We start from the raw sequence: 26,515 nt of genomic DNA on the forward strand, positions 1-26,515 counted from the left end.
TTGTTTCTTGGATTTTTTGTAAAATAAAAGTATGCAGAGAAAATCTTGCCTCATTTGTTAGCTTATGGGGAGTCATTAGGTATGTTCAAATCCTCCTATCTTAAATTCCAAGGGCCAGATTGATTCTCAAGGAGGAAAATTTGAGGATGTATTAGGATGGGGGAGACATGGAATGAGGACACATAAATGTAAAGTTCTACCAAGTGACATTTGTGGATTTTTTTTCTCACTTTAGTTTTGAGAAAAATCTGAAGATCACCTATGGTTAGAGTCTATGACAGTATGCTGTATTGTTGCTAACCTACTTTCTATTTTTTGTCTGTTTAGGTGAAAGGCCTTGTGAAACAGCATATAGATTCATTCAACTATTTCATTAATGTGGAGGTAAGCAGCAGGGCTTAGAAGCAGAGAGAGGGTCGCCTGGTGGGCTCAGTAAGTAGAGCAGGGCACTCGATCTCCGGGTCGTGGGTTCGAGCCCCACCTTGGGTGTGGAGCCTACTTAAAAAAGAAAAAAAAGTAGAGACGAGAATTGGTGGAAGCCAGAGACGTTCCTAATGGTGCTCTTTCCACTGCAGATAAAGAAGATAATGAAAGCCAATGAAAAGGTCACGAGCGATGCCGACCCCATGTGGTACTTGAAGTAAGGAATCAGCTACTCTTGACTTGCTGCTTTGATTACATCTAACGTTTTTTAAAGTGAATGTGGTTGTTACCAAACCTCTATCAAAATAACTGTCTTTATCTGGTTAATAAGATAAGTACTCAATTTTTAATTGGTAAACTAATTATAACAAGTAGAGTTATGCTTGAAAAGGACTGAACCAGGTTTAAACACTTTTTTAGAACACTTTTAAATTTAGAGAAAAATTACCAAAATAGTACAAAGAGTTCCATATTATCCTTCGCCCAGCCTGTGCTAATATTAACATCTTATGTAACCAAACCACAATTAGCAGACCCAGGCAGTTAGCACTGATACAATATTGGCAACTACTCTGCACGTCTCATTTCAAGCTTTCCCACTCATGTCTTTTTTCTGGCCCAGGATTCAATCCAGAGCCCAACATGATGATTAGTTCTCATGTGTCTTCAGCCTCTGCCAGCCTGTGACAGTTCCTCAGACTTTCTTGGTCTTTTATCACCTTGACACTTTTGAAGATTTCTGATCTGTTGTTCTGTGGGAGGTCCTGCCATTTGGCTTTTGTGTGATGTTTGCTCACGATTCAGTTGACTTATACATTTTTGGCACAGAAGTAACGTTTTTTGCTATTTTCACTGCATCGTATCAGGGGTACAGCTGTCAGTATATTCTACTATTGGTGGTTTTAACTTTGTTCTCCCAATTAAGGTGGTATATGCAGGTTTGTCCACTGTAGAATTACGATTTTTCCTTTTGTAATAAGTGTCTTAGGAGGACATCCTTTGATATTATGCAGATAGTTTACCCACTAATTTTAGCATCAAGGAAGGTTCTTGTAACAATTACTGCTGTGTGTTTACCTCTTGGTGAGGCTTTCTTGCCATCATTCCATCGTTCATTAATACTGGAATTCTGTCGGAAGGAGGAGCTTCTTCCTCCCTTCATTTATCTCTTTAATTTTATTTATATTAATATAAACTCATATATAGCTTACTATATGTATCATAATCCAGTAGTATCATTTTACTGCTCAAATCATCCCAGCTTTGACCATGGGAGGGTTGACTGCTGTGTCCTTGCAGCACACCCTAGTTAATGTTTAAGTACCACTTCCCTTTCTGTCACCATGAGACGTGGTTGATCTGGTATTTTCCCTGCGCCAGCCTGGAATCACCCATTTCCCCCAAGGAGTCCTAGTCTCCTTTTCTGGACAATTGTGTTTAAATACCAAGATAGGGATCCTAAAGCCTTGGTAGATGGAGCAAGGAAATATGTATGTATATGTATACTAACAGGCACACATACCTTGATATTTCAGTATCCTATCCATTTTTATATAAAAAACCAGCATACCGATAGCTCCTATTTCAGTTCAACTGCATGGGACTCATTCTAACTGACCTCTTTCCTTATTTGTAAGTTCTGTCCCTAAAATGAGAAACCTGGCTCTCATTACCCACACTATTTATACCTATTTATTCAGTCCTAGAATATACATAGTTTCAGAATTGCTAATTGATAACCTCTGTGAGAATAAAATTTACTAATTAGAGTACAATATCTGTATATTGCTTTTTTGTCTTTATCTCTACAGCATCCAAGCAAAATACCGTTTCCAAAGCTACTCAGACTTGTTTGCTTTTCCACCTTCTCAGTGCAGTCACATTATTCATTTGTAAGGCTGTGGCGTTTGTGTTCCACTTTGGGTCCCCTTGTGCATCCTGCTCGATTTTAATTATGCATTTACTTGTTGAGTGTGTGAAACATAATTGTAAGAGTTAGACCTGTAGAAAAAAGTGTTTTCAGGAAATTGTCACTCCCATCCCCGTTCTTTCCGTCCTGTTGCCAGACACTCCTGGTAGGTATTCGTTTCTGCTTTCTTCCTATGTTTCTTTTGCCATAATGGGCGCATTATATGCTCATTGTATGCACGGTGGTTCCTATACAGTGATTCAGCTTAACAATTTTTCAACTTTACGATGGTATGAAAACTAGACACATTTGGTAGAAGCTGTACTTTGAATTTTGATCTTTTCCCAGGCTAGCGTGCAATGCTCTTGTGCTGGGCAGTGCGGCCACAGTTCCCGGCCAGCCCCGTAGTCACGAGGGTCAACAACCGACACACAGTCATTCTGATTTTCACTTTCTGTCCAGTATTCAATGAATTACATGAGGTACTTAACACGTTATCTTCAAATAGGCTCTGTGTTAAATGATTTTCCCCAACTATAAGCTAATGTAATTATTCTGAGCACCTTTAGGGTAGGCTAGGCTAAGCCACGATGGTTGATAGGTTAGGTGTGGTAAATGAATTTTTGACTTCATAGTCTTTTCAACTTAGGATGGCTTTGTTAGGCTGTCTCACCCCACTGTAAGTCAAGGAAGAGCTATGTTTTTCACCCTTATAGCCTCTTCTTTCTTACATGAATAATAGCTCTTTTCATTAAATATTACCTTTAGAGAGCTATCTTTCCAGTATTTTTAAAGAGAGATTTATAGTAATTTCTTTGAAAAGACTTAGATAGTATTTTCCCTCCTTCGTAGAGCTGTATGTACTATCACAGCAAGAGGATCTCAAGTTATAATTTTTAATTTGTTTGTCATTCTTAGCAGGGTAAGTATTTGTCAAAGTATAACCCTTGCATTTGGGAGGAAAATAGCTTGTTTGTTTATATGTTCTTTGAAAAGGTATACTTGGTCATGGAATAATTTGCTTTTCAGGTATCTTAATATCTATGTGGGGCTTCCTGATGTTGAAGAAAGCTTCAATGTAACTAGACCAGTATCCCCTCATGAGGTAATAGTCTACCTTACCATAATTGGATTTGTTTGCCTTAACTCAAAGAGTTTGCCTTAATATATGCTCTTAAAATGATTTAAAAACAGGGAGAAAGTGTCTCCTGTGAGACAAAGATAACCAAAATAAATTAGCATTTATATAATACCGTATTTGGCAACAATTCAGCACGATTTAGTTTGTCATTGAATCCTGGTTAACGTGTGCTGTTGCATAACTGTGTCCTGTCTGCCTCCCTGCTTCTGCACTTTTGAGCAGCCCTCCCCTTACCCCCACCCCAGGCAGCCACCTGTGCCTAGGACCCTGTGCTGTGCATTTGCAGAGGTTACTGACCACATTTTTTGAGGGTCGGCAGGCGCTGTGTTAGGGAGAGGAGACCAAGGGCAGGGGCTCAGAGTCTGTTGTAAGAGATGGATGGGAAGGAAATTTGAATACCAGGATTTTAGCAGAGCTGCAGACAAAGGATTGTAGAACAGGCCTGTTTATTGGCTTTTAACACATTCTAGATTCCTCTGGAAATTCTTCCACTTAGTGTCCATAATTTGGAATTGATTTAGGAAAAAAAGTGATTTTTGTAGATTTATGTAGCTTGTGTTAATGTAAAGCTAAAGTGTTGAGCAATTAGGAAAAGTGGCAGAGGAACCTTTATTAAACAATAAGTAAGTTGTTAAAATGTTAGGGTTGTTGTCTGAGCAACGTCAGACGAAGTATAATCATGGAACCAGACATTTCACACAGCTGAATGTTGGTGTTACTTAATCACTGAGCGTCGAGTGTCGATTGAACATTTATTTTGTGCCTCAGCATTGAGAGATACAAAAGCAGTGAGACCTTCTCCTTCCTCAAGGAGTTCATACTCTGTGGAGAGAGTAAAATAACAGAGCACGTGGAACAGACAGCAGGGGTTGCACACTGGAGTGCCTAGAAGGCGCAGGAAGGGAAGTTGTGTTAAGTAGGAAGTGGTGAGGTTCGGAATGTTGGAAAGCATGTGCACCACTCTAACTTTCCCCACTTCGCATTCTGTTCTGCTGGAGTTTTCCAATTTTTTAAGAACTAGGCAGCCAATTAGCAATTTCCAAGTCGTCTTTTGAACTGTATTACCAAGTGTAGAGAGAAGACAAAGTAGGTTGAAGTAGTTTGAGAAGCCTGAGGCCACAGTTGTCATAATTATTCTTCCTGATGTTGGAGAAAACACGTGTGCGTGTTATTGTAGTCAGGGAGAGAGGGCACAAAGATTTCTTGGAGGGATTTTGAGCCTTGGAGAGGCGGGGAGAGTGGGAGAGCAGGTGAGTGGGCAGTCAGGGGACCCACGGCAGGAGTGCCGGGGTGCTGGCGTTGCAGACCCCCCCCCCAGCCCAGCCCCACTCCTGTGATGACAGAGGCGCTGAGGGGGACAGAGAAAGCTCGTGGGGTAGTTTGGGGCCAACGGAAAGGGTCCCCGTTTTTACCACATCTGTCAAATTTCATTTCTGTTTGCAGGAGAAGAGTTTGTTGAAATACACAAATGTTTGCCCATCATGGGCATTATATTAGTTTTTTTTTTTTTAATAAAAATGAGTAGTATCTGTATAATACTCTGTACCAGGCACTATTCTAAAAATATATGTTCATACTCTCGAGAATTAAAATTATTCTCATTCCCACTTTACGTACGATGAGACCAAGGCGCAGAAGGGTTATTCAAAACTGAGGTGATAGAGCCAGGATTTGAGCACAGGCAGTAAGGTGCACACTCCAAACCTCCATGCCATGTCATCTTTGGTGTGGCCTAAAGAGGGAGGCTCAGTCTAATTAAATACAAAATAAGCAATTTTCATTCATCATTAATAGCGATATCTAATATTTTAAGATCCCAGGCACTGGGAAAGAAAGAAAAAGTTTAAATCTGCCTTCAGTTCAGTTGAAGGCAGAGAGGATTCAGTGCCATGAATTGCCATGGTTGATGTTGAGAGAAATTCTCTTTGAGAGTACGAGCAACCTGATGACCATCTACAAAACAGGGAAGCGTCAAGAGTTTCGTGGCTTTGCCGGTCTGATCATGGCTCAGGTAAGGGCATCGTTTAGCGAGTCATCACCTCGTCAAACTAAAGCACACACCAGTAGTTTCTTTTCTTTTCTTTTTTTAAAGATTTTATTTATTTGTCAGAAAGAGAGAGCGAGCACATGGCAGAGGGAGAAGCAGGCTCTCCACTGAGCAAGGAGCCCAATGCCGGGCTCGATCCCAGGATCATGGCCTGAGCCGAACGCAGCCGCCTAACCCACTGAGCCACCCAGGCGTCCCCATACCAGTAGTTTCTAAAGTTCCCCAAATGATGCAGAAATTGTTAATATGATGTGTTGAATGATTTGTGCTATAGGATACTGCTTGTTAAGGAATTTTGTGATAGAGTAGTTTATTTGTAGAATAAAAGGCAGTATAGTTTAAATTTTTTAGTTTGTGTATGTGTATATTTTAGGTATCATACTGGTTGTTAACTTTCTGAATAAGGTAACCACATTGATTACTTTCCATGGACCCAGTTTTCAGGGAATAATCTAGTTTGGTTCAAAGATGGGAACAGACTGGTGATGGCATCAGATAGCGAGAAGATGGTCAGTACCAGAGCTATTGTGTCGTTTCTGGGCTGGCGGGGGCAGAGAGGCTGTGGGGGTGTTTAGATCAGTGGCTGGCGTCATTCCCTTCATGGAGAAGGCAGGCTCATCACTCCTGATGCTGTTCGGGCAGCACCTGCAACAGCTCAGTTCAGTGTGTACTGTCCTTCTGCTGGAAATGGAGCTCTTGGAGGCTTCAGGACCCTTTCTCTCCCAGGGAGGAGGAGCAATGGCTGTCTGATTGTCTTCCAGTGCCGTCTGCGGGACATGACGTACTCTGCCCCCATCACAGTGGACATCGAATATACCCGAGGCAGCCAGAGGATTATCCGTAACGCCTTACCCATTGGCAGGTGAGGAATGATATCCGAGTTGGAGCCCGCGTGCTAGCCCTGTGGGGTGACCTTGAGCAAGTGCTACAGCTCCTTTGCCCAATTTCCTCACCCGAAAAATGTGGGGAACAGTGCCTACTTCGTGGGAGTCTTCGGGGACCCAGTGAGTCAGCCCAGCAGAGCGCTCGGAGCAGTGGCCCGCGCACGGCTATGGTGGTGCTTTTTCATTGTGAAACCTCTTCTGTCAAGCTAAGGAGAATGCTTCCATTTCCTCCTGAAATCCCGGCTGTTAGGGAAACATTAGTTAAGATAGCATTTCAGTGAACTCTCCTGGGCTAGTCTTCTTGGTGTATTCATGTGTATTTTAAGTTTGACTTTTCTTGGGAGTTGAACTTTTCCAATATCGCAGTATTAAAGGGAGAAGTTACTTATTTGCCTGGAACGGGTTTGGAAATGATGGATCTCGTCAGCTAGCATTGTCGCAATCTGCTTTTCCTTATTAGGAAAATACACTGGCTCACCTGTAGAAATGGACGAAACCCACAATATTGTGAATCTGATAATGGTGTTGGACTTTAAACTTAGTGTGAACAATTCCCACCCAAGTGTTTCCCCCCCCCACTTCTAAAGTGCAAAGAGCTTAATAAATATCCATTGGTTCAGGAAATATGCACCAGTTGCCTGTCACTTGTCCTGCACTGTGCTGGGTACTTGGCTCAACAGAAGATACTTAGACACAACTCCTGTTGGCTTGTTCATCCCCAGCTGCCGGGGAAGGCAGGCTTAAGGATCTCTAGTACCACTTGGTAAGTGCTATGACGGAGAGGTCCAGAGTAACCTGGAAACCCACAGGATTAACAGATCCTTCCCCTGTAGTCTCCCAAAGGAGGGGGCCGTGTGTATCGCTCCTGTCCACACTCTTCAGTCAGGAAAACAAGTTGGGATTTCAGAATATTAATCTTCATTTTAGACCTTCTCTTATTCTCATGTATGGACCATAGTCATGTCCAGTTAAATCTTGGATCGTTAATAAATTATTTCCCAGATTGAATATTGTGAAGGGGGCAGACTGGAGAGGCAGGTGCAAAGCATCACTGGTACAATTTAGGGTTTACATCCTGGTTAAGAGGAGGCAGGGAAGGGTGTGCATGTACCCAGTGTTTGGTGAATACCTGCTACGTGCCAGACTCTGGGAGAGGTGACTGCATTTACTGCACTCATGCGAGTGACCTTTGGGGGTCAGAGTGCTTGTACGTACCATGCCCTGCCACATTATACACGACCTCGTGTACGGGTTGTGGCTTTTGGGTTTTATTTGTTTGGTTTTGTTTTGTTTTTTCTTTGTTTTTTTGAGTAAAAAATATTTCATTTTAATCCAAGTAATATTCCCACTTGGTAACAAATCAAATAGTACATGAGAGCACTTAATACAAAGCAGTAGCCTCCCCCGTTCCTCACCCCAGTCCCGTTCCCATCTCGTGACCGTGTCTCTTATTCTGGTGGTTATTGCATCCGTAACTTTAAGTGCTGTGTATATACCTCTGTTTCTTGATACATCAACTTTAGACACTCTTTGTTAAAAACTCCGGATTTCTGCTTTTGTCTGAAAATCTAATTGGAGATGGAGTATGAGTGCATTCATACGTTTTTTAATTAGTATTTTTCATGTGTAGAAGTTTTGCTTAGGTCTTAAAATTGCCTGTAAGTCTTGATAGTCTCTTGTTCCTCATACCGTGTTCATTGTGGTATTTCTACGTAACGAATGGGAGTCCCTTTGCTGACCTTGGGTGAAGAGTTGCCGTTTCTGACTATTACCAAGTCTGTCCGCAAAGTTGAAGGAAACCAAACATTTGAGTTTTTATTCTCTGAACCAGAAGAGCAGTATACCTAAGGAAGTGCTTCATTTCACTTGGCTCTTAATGTAACTGGCACTCCTGTGCCTTTTCTAAAATGTCCAAGAGGAATGTGGACCCCTTGGTGATGTGTACAGGGCACGGTTCCTCCTCTTTTCACCTCTTTTGCCAGTGACCATCTTTATGTGATATTTTCTTTTGTTTTCAACAGAATGCCTATAATGCTGCGTAGTTCAAACTGTGTTCTTACGGGGAAGACTCCAGCAGAATTTGCCAAACTGAACGAATGTCCTTTAGATCCAGGTATGTGTGATTCCTTAGATTTCTGCCCCCCACCTCTTCCCCTTTTTGGGCCTTTCTTTTGCTGTTGCTGTTGCTTTAATTCTCAAAAACAATACCAGCCTTTCTGCTTTATAATGAACTTGGATTAAACTGTTCACAGAACATGGGGCACCTGGGTGGCGCAGTTTGTTAGGCCTCTGACTCTTGATTTCAGCTCAGGTTGGGATCTCCGGGTCCTGGGATCAAGTCCTGCATGGGGCTCCCTGCTCAGCGGGGAGTCTCCTTCTCCCTCTGCTGTTTCCCTTGCTTGTGCTCTCTCTCTGTCAAATAAAAAAATCTTAAAAAAAAAAAAAGATTCTCTTTCTCTCCCTCTCTCCCTCCTTCTGCTCCCCCCACTCCCACCCTGGCTCACACATGCATGCTCTTTCTCTTAAAAAAAAAAAATAGGGGCTCCTGGGTGGCTCAGTTGTTAAGCGTCTGCCTTCGGCTCAGGTCATGATCCCCAGGGTCCTGGGATCCAGCCCTGCATTGGGCTCCCTGCTCCACTGGAAGCCTGATTCTCCCTCTCCCACTCCCCCTGCTGGTGTTCCGCCTCTCACTGCGTCTCTCTGTCAAATAAATAAATAAAATCTTTAAAAATAAAAAAGGAAATAAAAATAATAAATAAAAATAAAAATAAATGTTCACAGAACATCCAGAAATTTGGCTCCAACTTTNGCTCATAGCGGAGGAGCCTGATGTGGGGCTCGATCCCATAACGCCGGGATCATGCCCTGAGCCGAAGGCAGATGCTTAACCACTCTGCCACCCAGGCACCCCTTAGTCTGTATTTCTAAAAGATGTACTGTTGCCTCTTTTATTTTGGGTTTAAAACTTTAACATTCCAAGATGTGATTTATTATTATGGTTTGTCAGACTTTTGTCTCTTTGCTCAGTGGTTTCTTTTCGTATGCCTGAAAATTCAAGAATAATCATACAAAGTTACTTGTTTAGCTGGTCAATAAAAACTCAAGTAGCTCACTTCAGGCTGTTTTAAATACAGTAAAGGGGAAAAACCCAAAAGTCTTTCATTTAAATTCTTAAAAATTATATGTTTGTACCTAGTTCTAGGCAGTTTATTTTGTAGTTTCACGCTTAGCACATAACAGAAAATTTTTCTTAATTCCTTAATTCACACTTCACATTTTTTTTTTTTAAAGATTTTATTTATTTATTTGACAGAGATAGCGACNACAGAGATAGAGACAGCCAGCGAGAGAGGGAACACAAGCAGGGGGAGTGGGAGAGGAAGAAGCAGGCTCATAGCAGAGGAGCCTGATGTGGGGCTCGATCCCAGAACGCCGGGATCACGCCCTGAGCCGAAGGCAGACGCTTAACCGCTGTGCCACCCAGGCGCCCCCACACTTCACATTTAATTTGTAGTTGTTTTCATCTATTCCTTTAAAGTCGCATTGACATAGAATCACAAGGTTTTGGAAAGAGGTTGACAAAGGGACATGACTTTGTTAGGCTATAACAAAATGTTACACAAGTGAAATGTATTGCTTGTTCTTGTTTATATTCTAAAAGTAAAATGAAGTGTCACTTTATCTTATTCTGAGTTGTGTGCAAAAGAAGGTTGTATGGTAATGTTTTATGGGTTTTGTTCAGTATGGAATACTTAGGAGACCTAATCCTAGTCTACCGTTGTCACTGAATTGTTAGAAAACGTAGGGCAATTTTGACTTTATATTGAAGATTGTTGGTTATTTCTATGCTTAAGAAATTTGAAGACCGATTTATTTAACATATTTTTCATTTGCCTCTGGTATATGTCACGTGCTGGTGATAGGTATACTAGTAAGATCTGTTCCCTGACCTCAAGAAGTTTATTTTCTTGTGGCTCATTTGTATAAAATCATGTGCTGACACTGTCATCAATTCATAAAACAGTATCAGCAAACCCCTTCTAATTGAGTGTTGGTCGGCACCGTGGAGTAATGGAAGAGGGTTCTCTAAATCAGGAGGTCACTGTCATTACTAAGTCACACTGTCGGAATAGGCAGTGAAACTTTCCTTGCTTCCTTTGGGCAGGTGGCTACTTCATTGTCAAAGGAGTAGAAAAAGTTATTCTTATCCAAGAGCAGCTGTCTAAGAACAGGATCATCGTGGAGGCTGACCGGAAGGGGGCAGTTGGTGCTTCGGTCACCAGGTACGGAAAGCAAGGATGGTGTTAAGAAACATTGATAATTCCGTCAATATCAGATGACTGTCTTTCAATACAGAGATAGCCAGTTATTTCTGACTATCATAGACTACTGATTTATAATTTTCAGCGATGAAAGTGTGAGACATTGGTTGCAAGGCCACTAGTTGTTTTATTCAAGTTGAATTTTGTTGCATTACAGGAACGTTGAAAAAAAATATGAGACCACTCCTTTTTCATGTTTGTTTTTAGGCTTTGACCGTTTTGCATAATGTATTCCTACATCAGTACGATCAGAGATGATTTTTTACTTATATTTTAATGAAGTCTGTCATGGACTTAACATCTTATTGTTCATTTTCTTGACCGGCATCTTTCACAGTGTACTCCTTTTTCTCCCAACAGCATCTCTTGTCTCCTGTAACTTCTTTTCTCTGACTTATTATCATATGTAATTTGGAATCTGTAAATTAATAAGTTCTGGGAATAAAAAAATTGTAGGATAACGAAGGTGTCAGTATGCAATAGAGTTTGTCTTCTGAGGACCAGTAATAAACTGTACAACTCAGACTTCTATTTTTCTTTCTGATGGGCGGGGGAGGCAGCTAATAGTAATGGCCATTCGTTGAGCAGTTACCAGGAGCCAGGCAGTGTATCGGGTTCTCTGTGTTATTTGTCCCCCTGGCCCTCCAAGTTAAGTGGTGTTAGCTCTGTTTCACTCTGTTTCACTTGACCTTGGGTTCAAGGTCCTATTGAACAGAAGAGGTGGCCAGCATTTGGACCGAGAGCTAATAATTCTGCGACCCATGTCTTCCTACTGTATGCAGCTTTTGGAGCCAGGCAATTGGGATTTGAATCCCAGAGTTGTTGTTCGGTAGTTACGAGGCACTTGGGTGGGCAGTTACACGTCTTCTCTGAGCACTGGTTTCCTCATACGTGATTGGCGGACACTACTTCAAAGTAAGCGCAGCACGTAGGAGATCAGAGCTAACGTAAGTAGAGCGTGTAACGTGGGGTGCCTGGTGCCTAGCAGGTGATCAGTGTGTGTCCCTGTTGTGGTGATTACGCTTGGAAATGTTTGTAGCTGATGAGATTCCAATAAGAGGAGATTCCTTAATTTCTTTTGGCCTCACTGTGTAGGAAGCGTGTAGATATGTTTTACTGAGTTATTAATTTAAACACTCATGGTGTATAAATTCATTTCTTCATCATTTTTTTCATTATGGTATAGACTCATTTTGAGGTTTTTCTTTTGAAATGTATAAAATTGATCATGAGTATACCTCACACTGAATCAAAGCAATTCAGGTGGAATCAAAGTGAACTAGGTCAAAATAAATTGATGTGTGTCACTCATTCACCCACAAAACTTCCACCGTATTCTCAAAGCTAAAGAAACATTTGTAGTGTTTTTAAATTTTCATGGAAGTGGCAGGGAAGCTAGGAAAGGAGTTGTGCATCTTTAAAAGGCGTCTGTTAGGAAGGACCTTACTGATCATTATTGATTGCCAAATCTTATTGAGTTGCATTTTACTAGCTTGAAACCAAGGGGGGACGTGATTTAACCAACTTGCATTTCCTTGTAGCTCCACCCATGAGAAAAAAAGCAGAACCAATATGGCTGTGAAACAGGGACGATTTTATTTGAGGCATAATACTTTGTCAGAAGATATTCCCATTGTCATCATATTTAAGGTAAGGCTGCAGGTACCTACTGAAAATTATAAGAAGCCTTTCTCTGCTTTATTTTCATATGTCGTTAGAAATTTGGAGGATAAGGATTTCTAGGAATAGAAAGATTTGTGGCATACATAAGTTGTCAGATATGTGATATATTTTAAATTGAAAGCTACTAAGATCAGGGTTCACGTGTTTTCAAAAATACTATTTCTTAACAGCTACGCAATAAAAAATCCCAAGGTACAGAAGGATAGATAGTGAGAAGTAAGCCTTCCACTCACTGGGACCTAACTGCATAGTTATCCGACCCAGGAACACCGCTGCTCCTGGTTTCTCGTGCATCTTTCTAAGGACAGTTTGTGCCTGTGCAAGCACATGAGTCTTTAGCAGGTTTTTGTTCTGTTTTGTGTTTTGCTTACATACATTGCACATCATTTTGCACTTGGCTTGTTTTCTTTTTTATAACTTTCGTCTTGGAGATCATGGTATATTGTTAGTTCATAGAGAGCTACCACATTCTGTTTGACAAACTGTTCCGTTATCATAGTTTACTCAGTCATCCCTCCGTCGGGGGATATACGCGTCTCTCGCTGTTACAGAGCTACTGTATCACGTCACACAGGGGCAAGGGTATTTGTAGGCAAATTAAATTCCTAGGAGGAGAATTTTCCAGGTCAAAGAATGTGAACCAAGTTTGTTATTTTTTATGGACTTCGGGAGTCTGGTGTGTTTTTACACAAACGTGAATCTTTAAGACTGATTTTTTTTAGCTTGCTTGTGAACTGGTGACGCAGAACCCTAAAGACATTTTCCCATAGAAATTATGTTTAAATGGTTCCGTCATCTTAAGATAATTGCATAGTGGCTCACCTAACCTGCTCGGAGACTTAAAGCTTACACGTGTTTTATGAACACTTGAATTGTAGTATTAGTCATTAAGCAAAATTTTAAAATAGCATTATGTGATACAGTGGATCCTCCGTATTTGCGAATTCTGTGTTTGCCAGTTCTCCTACTTGCTAAAATTTATTTGTGACCCTGAGATCATCACCCATGGTGGTTTTGCGGTTATTCACGGACCCGCACACAGGCTCAGAGCAGTCAAAAATTTGAGTCCCCAAACTGTGTTCCCAGCTGAGGTCAAAGAAGGCCACACTCTGTCTTCCTGTTTTCTCTCTCGTGCCGTAAACGGGTGCCCTTTCTGCGATCCTGCGTAGGGCCATGTTCTTTCACAGTTTTGTACTTTTTGGTGGGATTTTGCTGTGTAAAACGGCCCCCAAGCCGAGGCTGAAGTGCTGGCTAGTGTTTCTAAGCGCAGGAAGGCAGTGATGTGCCTTATGGAGAAAATACGTGTGTCAGATACGCTCGTTCAGGCAGGAGTTGGACTGCTGTTGTCCGTGCGCTCAGTGCTGATGAGGCAACAAAATACTTCACGTTAGACGTCTTCAAGCAGAAACACACGTAAAACAAGGTTCTGTATGGGTGGGTTGAGGGAAAGGTAAGCAGAGGCCCACAGGACAGAACACTTTCCCATGAGCAGTGCTTCCGTGTTCTCCTGTGCAGGGTTTGTGGCAACTAGCTGTGGAGAATACAGCTGAGGATGCCCACACCCGACTGTGTATGGGCCAGAAGGGAATCCTGCCGATGAGACTCAAGAGAGCTCAGTTTATTTGAGTCAATATTGAAGAGAGTACTTGGGATAATGTTAGAGGTTAACATTCTTTTCTCATTTAGTTTGACTTCAGAGTTAAATATTCCTGCTTAGTGGTGGTTAGGATCATGAAGCATCTGGGGTGGAGGTAACTAAGGTGGTTAGAAAGGAAAGACGTTTGGGTATACGCCTCAGAGGAGTAAGAGAGGAGGACTTGAACTTGGCCTGTCACGGTTGTGACCTGGTGACAGCACAGGAGTTGGGCAGACAGGCCTCTTTGTGCCAGGCTACTGTTGGGGCCAGGAAGGGTGTCCCAGGCTGTTCATAGGTATTGAGTGGATGTTGACCAGTCGGGTTCTTTAACTCAGGAAATAACTGCATTCTGAATGCAATTACACGAAGAAGGTTGTCGGAGATTTTTTTTCAAAGATTATTTATTCATTTGAGAGAGCAATGTGGGTGACACGGGCTCGATACCAGGACCCTGAGATCATGACCTGAGCCAACAAAGTCAGATGCTTAGCCAACTGAGCCATGCAGGCGTCCCTGTAGGAGATTTTTTCATGTTTAGTGCAATTTAATATACTTTCCAGTTCTCTAAATAAGATGGTGTCGTTTTCTTTTTAGGGTGATGATCATCATAATCGAAGTACCATCTCTATTGGCAGCGAGGGGGGGCTGGAGAGAATTCCTAAGTGTACTTTTTATTACTTCTCTTCAAGGTTTATGTTTTTAAGTCACTGAAGTAATTTTGGCTTTCCTTGTCAGGATCCCACAGGCCCCAGTGTGGTGCCTTGTGTATGTAGTGTTTAGCAGATAAAAGAATTTCATCCAACTGTGTAGAACTACATCTCCAGTAGAGGGCAGTGTGTTCCCATGCGTCCAAAAGACTTTCCTGGCTGTTCTAGAGGCTTAAAGAAGCTTAGGACTGCTTTCATTAGACCAGAAATTGTAAGTTAATTATAATGCATATAGCCTTTATATCACTCACGTGGAAAATACATCACTAGACATGTGGACACGCTAAAATCAGAAAACCTTTATTAAATACATTTTTGCCTAGGTAACAAAATTTTGATAAGACAGTTTCTTCTGTCAAATTTAATATTATGTTGCAAATGTATACATGTGTTTATAGCCAGTTTAAATCCTTTTTAGAATGGGGCTATAAATTAACAGTATGCACTTTTATGTAACCTATAGCTGAGACTTCAGATTTCTCGTTTTCTGATTATAAAACAGTCCTTGAATTGTACAAATTGGAAAAGCTACTAACAAGTAGAACTACGTTTTTGGACCTGTTTTTTCCAGACCCTTTTTCCTTTGCTTTGGTAATATACACTTGATTTTACTGTTTTTCCCCCACTGAACAGTGATTTGTGAATAGCTTTCCATATCTATAAATACGGATCTTCATCATTATTTTCAGCAGGAATTACCCGTGGGTGGTACGATCTGTTTAACCAGTTTCCTGTAGGGGGACAGTTAGGTGTCCTTTCCCCCCCAAGTTTTCACTCTGATACACAACCCTGGGTTGTCTTCTACATACATATTTGTGCACATTGCTGAGTGTTTTGTGAGACTTAATTCCTGGGAGTGGAATTAGACATTTTTTTAAAAACCTGGGCATGTTGCCAGAATTTTCTTCTGAAACTTAATCATTGCATGCTAATCAGCAGCATATAAGGATGAAAACAACTTTTTAAATTTTTTTAGTTTAAATAAATGAAGTACATTGGTCACAGATAGTCCCATTTTATGTTCTCCCGCTAGGGGGATGTTTTAATAGCCTGATGGAACCTTGTCTAATAATTTCTATGAAGACTTTTCCATCTGGGGAGCAGCACAGACTATGGGAGATCTTAGCATCAGACAGATCTAGGCCAAATTTCAGCTTCTCCCCTTGTTAGCTGAGTGACCTCAGGCAGATTCCCCAGTTTCCCTGGGTCTTGGATAACTCCCCAGAAAGTGAGAATTTCACCTGAGAGGGTTGTCCTGAAGAGCAAAGGAGGTGGTGTATTTTTTGAAAAGTGGACGGCCTAGAAGGAAGATACTGTTTCTCTTGCCTTCACTCTGCCTCCACATTTAATGTCAGGAGCTGGGGAAGATAGACTGGGAGACCACGAAAGTCACATCATTTCTCTTTTTGTGTTGTGTGGCCCTAACACAGACCTTGACAGTCATTAGGACTTGATGGTTGTTGATTGTAACCAACAATTGGCTAAAAGTGACAGAAGCAGCAGGGTTTCCAGGTTCCATGCTGGGTCTGAATATGACGGCTAAAGCTTTTTAAGACCTAGATCAGCCTTATTTATGGACTTGAATCACTACAAAGGTTCTCCTGCCCATGAATCTTTCCCACTTTACATTTTGTATTCCCAAGTATTCAGCAGATGCTCGGTGATGGCCTCTGTAAGTCTGAAAGTTTACAGAAAAGAAGATCAGATTTCAAGGGAGCTGGGCATTGTTTCTTGGAAATGAACTTACATTGAAATTTTTGATCTTTTAAGAGAAAAAAATTGCAGAGTTAAAGAGGGCCACTGCAGTTCTTTTATCTGCTAAGATTACTTTTAGTAATAATAGATTGATTCCTGTCTAAAGAAAGATTAGAGATTTCTGAATATTAGATATTTTAAGAACTCATTCCCTTTCTGTCCTTCACATAGGATATTTCAGCATATCACTGTCAGTGGACATGTCCTTCTCTTCTCTCATTAGTATTCTCTCTGTCTTTAAAAGTCACACTTGTAGTCACACTTAGTGGGTATCCAAAGAGAAGACTTCATGCTGCTTCTTAAAGAGCGAACGCCCTTATTTTTGTCCTGTCTTCATGCTGATGGCCAGACTGGGTGACCTTCTGCTGAATCGTATTATCTCTGCTGTTTCTTCATGAGGTTGTTACGTAGCATTCATTTCTGACTTATTAGGTGAAATGACTTCAGATATCTGGAGTACAAAGAGTTCCATATAAAGCTAGTTTTCAGATGTCTAAATTATGTCTGTAAAGCAAAATGGTTGGGCATTTTGCTGTCATTTCCATAGCAATATGTCATTTATTTGTAGCTATGACTTCCCAAGGCTAAATAATCATAAAATCAGTTTGGTCTTTGGAGCTAGAGCGCTTTTGATGATAACCTGACTGAGTTATCACCCTGTAGTTCAGTGACCCGATATGGGAGGAGTTTAGCCCTTGTAGAGGAGAGCTCTGCCACTGATCATTCTTTTTGCACATATGGTGTCATTTACCATGTACTTGGCATATCTTTGCTTCATGGCTTAGAAATATTTGGAAGGCCTAAGCAGTCTGTTTAGATCCATGTTAGAACACTTGAAAATTTTATGCAGTTATAAAATTACTGCTCAGATCCAGCCTTGGGACAACTTGAGGCAGCAATCTCTATGTCAAATGAGGAAGGACTTTTTCACTATTATTAAACACCAAATATATGTGGTTTTTTTCCACTTGGAGATTGCTGAATTAAAAATTAATTATTAAAATAATCCAGGTGGCTTCGGTTCAGGTTTAGAGGTTAACCTGCCTCAAGAAAGAGGGCTGATCCAGAAAGCTACTGCCCACTCAGCTCTAGGATTCTCCTGCTGTCCCAGCGAGACCTTCTCCTGTGGTATCTCTTGCATGCTCGGGTCGGCATCTGCCCCATGTAGATCTCTTCTAGTGTTTGAATTTCCCCTGAGGAGGGAAGTGCATTGCTTACAAAGTTTTATTATCAGTGATTTTAGAGAAGGGTGACTGGATTCTACTGCAAATTACTTGCCTTGTTGTTGTTTTTCGTATACTTTAATTCCGTTGAAACCCATAAAACACTCTTTTGGGAGATTGACAGGTAAAAGTTAATTTATATTCTCATTAGCTTTTCACAGAGAAATATTCTCTTCTGGGATTTCTGGCTGGCTTCTTGCAGACCAAGGAGAAAATGCAGATGGGCCTACCTACATGCCATTGCTGTCAGAGTAGGTGCACTCAGTGTGCTTCGTTGAAGGATAATCTAGGGTTTTTTCCCTCATTCGTTTAAAAATTAGAACTGATCATTTTTTTAGGATTGCTCTCTTTTAATCCATGAAATGCTAAGTGTTTTAATGAACTTAAAATTTTTAATTAATATTTTTAAGTAGTGGAGTTTATGTCTAGTGTTCATTTGAACAAATGCATCCTGTCAAATTAGAGATAAGAAGATGAAAATTAAAGTATAGAAAAGAGATCTGTGTTGTGAGAGCATCTTTCTTTGCTCACTAAACACAAACAAGTTTTTTTTTTTTTTTAAAGATTTTATTTTATTTTTATCTGACAGAGATAGAGACAGCCAGTGAGAGAGGGAACACAAGCAGGGGGAGTGGGAGAGGAAGAAGCAGGCTCACAGCAGAGGAGCCTGATGTGGGGCTCGATCCTATAACGCCGGGATCACGCCCTGAGCCGAAGGCAGACGCTCAACTGCTGTGCCACCCAGGCGCCCCACAAACAAGTTTTGAACAAAACAAGTTCTACATTTACAAAGTTTTTTTAAGTTTAAATGGCAAATGTAATCCCAAAAGTTGGTCTGTTAGTTATCTGTGCTGTGTAACGAATTACAGCACAGCTTCTGTTGGTCAGAGATGTGGAGGTTGCTTGGCTGGGTGGTTCTGGCTCCGGGTCTTTGATGAGTCGAGATGTCAGCCAGCCCCGAAGTCACCCGAAGGCTGGACTGGAGCATAGCGAGGTCTGCTTCCCTCGCGGCTCCCCCATGATGGCAGTTGGCTCCTCACTACCAGATGTTTCCATAGGCTGTGTGATTGTCTTCAGGACGTGGCCACTAGCTTCCCGCGGAGGCGCGCTCTGAGGGGGGAGCAAGCAGGAAGCTGCGCAGCTGTTCATAACCAGGGCTCCACAGTTGTACTCTGTGGCTTGCACCTTTTTTCTATGGAAGTGAGTCATTAAGTTTAGCCTACACTCTAGAGGGCGAGACTTAGTCTTTACCCTTTGAAGAGAATGTCAAAGAATTGATGAATGTTTTTCAAACCACCACAGTTGGCCTAAAGGGGATATAGCATATATTTAACTTTCTCCCCAAAAGTTTCAAAACTTTTCAGTCAGTTTACGTCTGATCCTGAAGTATCCCAGTTGAATTTCTGGATCACAGATTACTCAAATTCAAATGTAGAATTGTAGAATTTTGTGTCCTGTTGTTCACAGAAATGAAGAAACAGAGGTGGACAAGGTGACTTGACAGTAGTGGTTGTGAGGCCTGTCACTGACCTTGTTTTAGGACAGATACCTCAGATCTCTTGACTTCAAGAGGCGCCCTTTCCGTTGTACTCTGGCTTACGTTCTCAATGTTCCTCCCTGGAGCCGGTTTTCCCTCCCTCTCGCTCATGTGTGGAGAAGTGGGCACCAGAGCATCGAAGCCTAGCTAGACAGTTATCCCCTGGTTCCGTTTTCTCTGCATAGCTGAAGGAAGAATTTTTAACGCAAACATAGCTTTTCCCATAACTTCTAAGAAGCAGATTCTTTCTCTGCCAAGAGAGGTTTAGTGAGATTATGCTCTATTTCTTGATATGGCAGAATTCCAGGCAAATGTGTGAAGGAGTGAGCCATAGTGCCATATGGAATCTACAAAGACCTGCGTTGCCGGTTACCACCTTGAAACACTTAAGATAAGTGGGTTTCTTAAACCTCTTAAGTGTGTTTTTAGTTTTTTTAAGAAATCTCTTCTTAAAACCTGCATAACGTATAGCTTGGTATCCCTGGAATGGTGAGGTAAAACATCCCTTAGGAAAAATTCTTCTGGCCTAAATGCGAATGAGTTGACGGTTCTCAGAAAAATTAATCTTGCGGCAAAACTGATTGGGGTTCTGTTTATTTCCAGCAATGCATATTTTCTGATTTACCGCTCTTGGGCTGTTTTGTTTTAATTTTTCAGTTTGCTTTCGTAAATGTGACCAGTGTCTCCACTATATACCTTCCTCCCTCCTTTTTCACGAGGACACTCCCGGGATATTTAAACATTTAGAAGATGGCACACATGCAAAAAAGCGCTTGAGAATGTTTGTTTTCCTCTTCCCAATCAAAGTTTCTGCTTCAGGTTCTTCTGCAGCTTGGGCTGGGGCTGCCAATGCCAGATGGCACCGTTTCTGAGAAAAGAGCTAGCTTTTGCTTAGAAGTAATACCCACAAACAATGCCAAATTAGCATAAGCAAATGTCAGTGAGTTAACACAAAGCCAACACTCTTTCTGTCTTTTCTTTCCTTCCTAGGCCATGGGTGTTGAGAGTGACCAGGAAATTGTACAGATGATTGGAACAGAGGAGCACGTGATGGCTGCATTTGGGCCCAGTTTGGAAGAGTGCCAGAAAGCTCAGATTTTCACACAGATGCAGGTGTGTCTTTTCATGTTGTCCTTTGCTATGAAAGGGAATTGGAGATTTAATGCTGCTCGTGCATAAAGGATCAGATGCAGTGACTTCTTGGGGTGTAGGTGTGGGAGGGCGTTGCGGAGTTGGGAGGAACAGTAGAGAAGCTTCTTTGACTCATGTTTTAGGAATTGATAAATTATCGGCCTGTGGTGTCTAACTTAGAAGGGGGATATGTGTCCAGTGGGCTTTTGTTCTGATATAATAGCAAGTATTCCTTTTCACTTATTTGCCTGAGTGATATATGCTTTTGTTTTTTGGGGTTTTTAAAAAGATTTATTTATTGGAGTGTGCGCGCGTTAGTGCACAGTGGGAGGGGCAGAGGGAGAGAGAGAATCCCAAGCAGACTCTGTGCTGAGTGCAGAGCCTGATGTGGGGCTCCCGTCTCACGACCCTGAGATCATGACCTCAGTGGAAACCAGAAGTCAGACGCTTAACCTACTGTGCCACCCAATTGCTCCAACATATGTTTTTGAACTACAGCAACTCTAGTGTAGAAGATGTTTTTCCCTGCATTTCTCCTCAATTTCCCTTCTTATTCCCTACTTCCAGTTGCTTTCAGTGTCTAGTTGTATGTAGTCTCAATCCCTTTTTCTGAATTCCCAGTATCATCAGCAAGAAGAGCCAGGATCAGTAACCCTTTACCAGCACAGAGCCTTCATTGACCTGCTAAAGAACTCCTAGCTGGAACTTGGGGATTTTAGGACAAGATTAGTTCCCTGCCTTTGTATATGTATATATGCCAAACATAATAAAAATAAGAAGTAAGAAATAAAAAAAATAACTGTACTTCCCTGCCCTTGTGACAGGGGGCCTTAACAGCCTCACTTCGGATGCTTAGTCCCACATTTGTAAAGTACTTTGCTAAGCACTCCTCATAGCCATCCTGGGAGGTAGGGATTCTCTGCTATAGAAGCACTGAACAGTTCTTACTGATCCATATATACATTGTCTTTTCTGTGGGTTCCTTAACGAAGAGGTATAAATTCCAGGCTGCTTTTTTCTTGTTACCCAGGATGCTTGTTAGAGATAGCATTTTCCCACTTATATCTGTTAGCATTGGTTCTGAAAATCACACCACTATTGATATTTTCATAGACTGAGCCAGACAGACATTTAAGGTTAATCATCATATGTAAGTGTACATAATTCTAAAGCACAAATCAGCAGGGATCATTCTTATCCTGCCTTGTTTTTATGCAGTTAGGTAAGAGTCAACTCAAGTTCTTGGGCAGGAAGCATCAGGAAAAGTCATTTGGATTTAGGAGGTTCTATTTCTGGTCTTTATTGAAAATGAAATATTTAGTGAGCTCAGTCTTTGTTACAAACTGGAATTATATTATCCAGGGGTTCCAAGAACACAAAGAGGAAACGTAAAGAAGTATCCAGGAGTTGGCTCAATTTGGGGACATACTCTCTCTCCTTTAAAGCTGTGTAATGCTCAGGAAGAGCAGTTTACCTTAATGATCCCTCAGTGGATTCAGTGAGAGCCGTTCTTCCTTTTCTAACAAACAGCATCATCGTTGCTCAGATGGCCCTATAACCCTAGTGTCGTGAAGCTGGGTGGGCAAGGCTAAATAGTGGGCTGGGAAATTATTTGTTTCTCCTAAATGGGTGCTGACAGAAGATGTTAGCTAATTGAAGGAGAGAAGTTCAGTTCAGAGATGAGGGGAATATGCAAGTTGGAGGTGTAACATTGACATGGCTCGCACTGTATGCTGGATTAGAGCATGGATTAATAATTTGCGACTAATAGGAGACTGTCGAGGCATGTGCAATCCAAAGTAGTTGGTAAGTGGAACAGATGAGTTAGGACAATGTGGATATTGTATGTTTTTCTTCCTTTTTTTTTTTTAAGATTTTATTTGTTTATTTATTTGACAGGGAGAGAGCAAATGTGCAGGGGTAGGGGCAGAGGGAGAGGGAGAAGCAGACTCCACAGTGAGTGGGGAGCCCAATGTGGGGCTTGATCCCAGGACCCTGAGATCATGACCTGAGCTGAAGGCAGACGCTTGACCGACTGAGCCACCCGGGTGTCCCTATTGTATGTTTTTCTAAGTGAGCGTGTAGCAAGTGCACAGTGTCTTATGTAATAGAACTTTAGGCGACATGGCACTTAGTGGGTTGCTTAACACCTGCATTGTGTTTGTGTTTAATGCTTCCCATTTTATCTCTCCTCCCTTCTGCCCACAAAGCCTTTAGCTGGGTCTTGTTTACGGATGTTTTCTATCATCCTCGTCAAGGGCTGTGGCATAGAGAGAAGAAATTATTTATTACATTTTTGGAGGTTAGAATGCACGAGGGGTGTCATGTTGACTTGTTCATGCCCAGACTGGGCTCTCACCACAACCCTCACACTGTGAAACCCTGGTAACATTAGTCACTCCAGGGACAAGCTGACTTCTTGCTAACTCAGAAGGGATGCTAGGCTCCCCTGTGTTCCTCCATTTTTTTCCTCAAAGTGAAGAATCTTTAACCTCTTTTCCCAAGGGAACTGAAAGACCAAAATTTTGTGAGGACAGCTCAGTTGAAGGAAGACCAATCTGCCTGTCTCTTGGCTAATCCCACTGACTACGGGCTTGTTTTTATCCGGTACTGGGTCCTACTTACTGCTAGGTCGTGGCAGCAAGGGTTGGCACTGTCTGAGTTTTTCAGATGCCCTAACAGACACCAAACAGAGAGGATCCTAGGTCTGATGTCCCAGTCTTACCACGGAGGAGTTCCATTCTGTTCCCGGCCCAGAACTATTCATCAGGAATCAAAGAAAAAGATGACACAACATCTAGTAGGAGTGACATACCTGTAAGTGGTTGAAATATGGCGTGGTCTGAAGCAGAGTGAAAACACTTAGTTCTTTCTGCATAAGGAATTCACATAGCAGAGAAAAAGGAGTGGGGGTGGGGAAGTGATACCTGAGCTAGGCTTTAAAGCACAGAGAAGAAATTTCTGAGGCACAGGAATTCCAAGATAAAGAATCAAGAATCCGAAGCCCTTTCTTCTGACTAACTGAAAGCCAGTTAAAAAAAAAAATAATGCATTCATTGTTGTTAGAAAATTATCCTCTTCATTTATTTATTTTTTAAAAGATTTTATTTATTTATTTGACAGAGATAGAGACAGCCAGCGAGAGAGGGAACACAGCAGGGGGAGTGGGAGAGGAAGAAGCAGGCTCACAGCAGAGGAACCTGATGTGGGGCTCGATCCCATAACGCCAGGATCACGCCGTGAGCCGAAGGCTGACACCTAACCGCTGTGCCACCCAGGCGCCCTGAAAATTATCCTCTTTAAAAACTTTTTGTCGTGGAAAAACTTCAACATACTACACGAAGTATAGAGAAGAGTGTTATGACCCTCCTGTGCCCATCACCCAGCTTCAATAATTACCAACACTGCCATTCTTGTTTCATCTAAATCTCCACCTACTCCTCACACCCACTATTTGATTAGTTTTTAATACTTAATTTTTTAGGTAGAATTTATGTGTGCTGAAGTGTACAAGTCTTAATTGCATAGTTTTACATAATTTTGCATGAGATGTAGAATATTGTTCCATTATCCTGGGAAGTTCCCTCATGTCCCTTGCTAGTCCCTTTTCACCTCCACCCTCTGATTTTCTTCCCTGCTCTTCTGATTTTTCACCGCAGGTTAATTTTGCCTGTTTTAGAACTTTATATGGAATTGTGCTGAATATACTCTTTTGTGTCCAGGTTCTTCTGCTGAGCATACCGTCTGGTATTTTATATCATTTGGCCGTTATTGCTGAGTAGTATTCCGTTGTACGACTGTCCCACAGTTTATCTCTTCCTGTTGATGGACATTTGGTTTTTTCACTCTGGGTCTTATGAATAAAGTTGCTATAAACATTTCTGCCCAAGTCTTTGCCTGAACAGGTCAGCATGTCTCTTGGATAAATACCTACAAATAGGATTGCTGGATCAAAGAGCAGTTGTGTATGTAACTTTTATAAAGTTGGAACTGCTAAACCTTTTCCCACAGTAATTGTACCATTTTGCAGTCTGTGTCCATCCCCCCCGCCGTGTGTGAGAGTTCTGATTGCTTCGTGTCCTCACCAACATTTGCTCTTGTCTTTCTTTTTAATTTTAGTCATTCTACTAGATGTTGGGTGGTGTCTATACCATTATGGTTTTAATATCCATTTCCCTGATGATTAATGATGTCATACACTTTTCATGGACTTACTACTGATTTTGCGAAGTATCCAAATCTTTTGCTTGTTTTCCTCACTGAGTTGTCTTTTTAGTATTGAATTTTAGAGTCCCTTTTTAAAAAAAAGTATCCTGGATATAAATCCCTTGTCAGATTTATTATTGTAACTATTTTCTCTCTGTCCATTGCTTCCCTATTCATTATTGTAACTTTGTTTTTTGATGAGCAGTTTTCATTTTGGTGAAATCTAATTATCAGGAGGTTTTTTGTTTATCTTATTGTTACCTATTTCTGTGTCCTGTGTAAAGAAATGTTGCCTATCCCAAGGGCAAGAATATATTCTCCCATGTTTTTTTCTAGAAGCTTTATAGTTTCAGTGTTTATGTTTATTTCTAAAATCCACTTAAACTAACTTTTTTATTTGGTGTGAGGTAAGGGTCAAAGTTAATTTTTTTACTCTGTAGATATTTATATGTAGATATTTCAGCATTTGTTGAAAAGGTTTTCCCTTGCCTGTTGAATCGCTTTAGCACTTTTGTCAAAAATCATCTGACCATAAAAGCATGGATTTATTTCTGGACGTATTTTGTTCCATTGATCTCTTTGCCCTTATTGCCAATCTCACACTGTCTTGATTACCATAGCTTTCTAATCGAAAGCAGGTAATATAAATCCTCCAACTTTTCTTTTTCAAGAGTGTTTCAGCTATTCCAGGTCTTTTGCATTTGCATGTCAATTTTAGAATCAATCAGTTTTTGGTTTTTAAAAAACTTGCCAGGAGTATTAATTGCCAGGAATAATTACAATGTGTCTATTGGTTAGTTTGGAAAGAATTTTAACAGTAAGCCATCTTAACACTATTAAAGCTTCCAGTCCATGAACAGCATAACCCTTGATTTACTTAGGTTGCATTTTCTTCCAGCGGTGCTCTGCAGCTTTTAGGTGAGAGGTCTTCACATGGTGTGATTCCTTTTTGAGGGGAAAAAAGTACAGCTCCAGAATATTAACTGTGGACTGTGGTTCTCTCTGGGTGGAGGATTGGTGGCTGCGTCATATACAGAATGTGTGTGTATATGTATGTGTGTGTATATATGCATATCTTTTCAGTTGTATATTCTAAATTTCCTATAGTGATCATGTGTCAACTGTGTAGTAAGAAAACAAATTATAAAAAGGGAACTGGTTCATCGGACAGCATATAATGTTACTTTGTTATTGATTCAAGACAAATGTTGATTTTTTGACTAAGCCTCATGCAGTATTCTCTATAGCCAGGATCCTCGTCTTTGTGTTTATAGTGTTTTTTGTGGGTAGGTGTTTAATAAATTCCCTCCACCGGGTGTCATTCAAACATTATGATCTTCTGTTTTTATAGGCATTAAAATATATAGGGAACAAAGTAAGGAGGCAAAGGATGTGGGGAGGGGGACCAAAGAAGACGAAGATAGAAGAGGCAAGAGAGCTCCTGGCTTCTACCATCCTGACGCACGTGCCGGTAAGCAGCGCTTGTGCAGCTGAGGACTGTGGTCCTCGGGGCCCGTCTGCTAAAGAACTTTGAGTGCAGGTTTACATGATTGAACATCTAGTTTCGTAAGAAAAAAGAGACTCTAAAAAGACTGGGCTGCCCCATGGAAATAACCTCCCATTATCAGTAGTTTATCTGTACTTCGGGAATGTTAGCTGTAGGCTGTCATTAACATCATGTTTATAGTCTCATGGGTCTTGTTTCAACCTGTGATTACAGTGTCCTGTATTCAGACATAAACTCATGCTGCTACTCAAGTTCACGGCTTTGAAGGACAGAGATGGTGTTAGATGTTTTTAAATGAAACAGGCTTACAGTACCTTGCTCATATGCTCTCTTTTAATGTAAAATACATAACATAAAATTTACCATCTTTAAGTGTACGTTTCTGTGGCCTCGAGTACATTCTC

General features: G+C 41.2%; 1 protein-coding gene across 2 annotated transcripts in view; it reads left to right on the top strand.

Moving 5' to 3' along the window:
* Positions 1–26,515, top strand: part of POLR3B (RNA polymerase III subunit B) — a 106,765-nt gene that overhangs the window by 8,142 nt on the left and 72,108 nt on the right. Inside the window, exons 3-11 of one of the 2 annotated variants that reach the window (XM_002927641.4) lie at positions 328–384; positions 576–640; positions 3,362–3,437; positions 6,282–6,382; positions 8,426–8,517; positions 10,570–10,687; positions 12,268–12,376; positions 20,258–20,380; positions 25,956–26,075. In XM_002927641.4, the coding sequence (XP_002927687.1) occupies positions 328–384; positions 576–640; positions 3,362–3,437; positions 6,282–6,382; positions 8,426–8,517; positions 10,570–10,687; positions 12,268–12,376; positions 20,258–20,380; positions 25,956–26,075 (861 nt within the window). Of the gene's footprint in view, positions 1–327; positions 385–575; positions 641–3,361; positions 3,438–6,246; positions 6,383–8,425; positions 8,518–10,569; positions 10,688–12,267; positions 12,377–20,257; positions 20,381–25,955; positions 26,076–26,515 lie in introns of those variants that run through there. The other variant, XM_034643431.1, reaches the window with a different exon arrangement.

Source organism: Ailuropoda melanoleuca, chromosome 15, assembly GCF_002007445.2.
Source record: "Ailuropoda melanoleuca isolate Jingjing chromosome 15, ASM200744v2, whole genome shotgun sequence".
Taxonomy (NCBI): domain Eukaryota; kingdom Metazoa; phylum Chordata; class Mammalia; order Carnivora; family Ursidae; genus Ailuropoda; species Ailuropoda melanoleuca.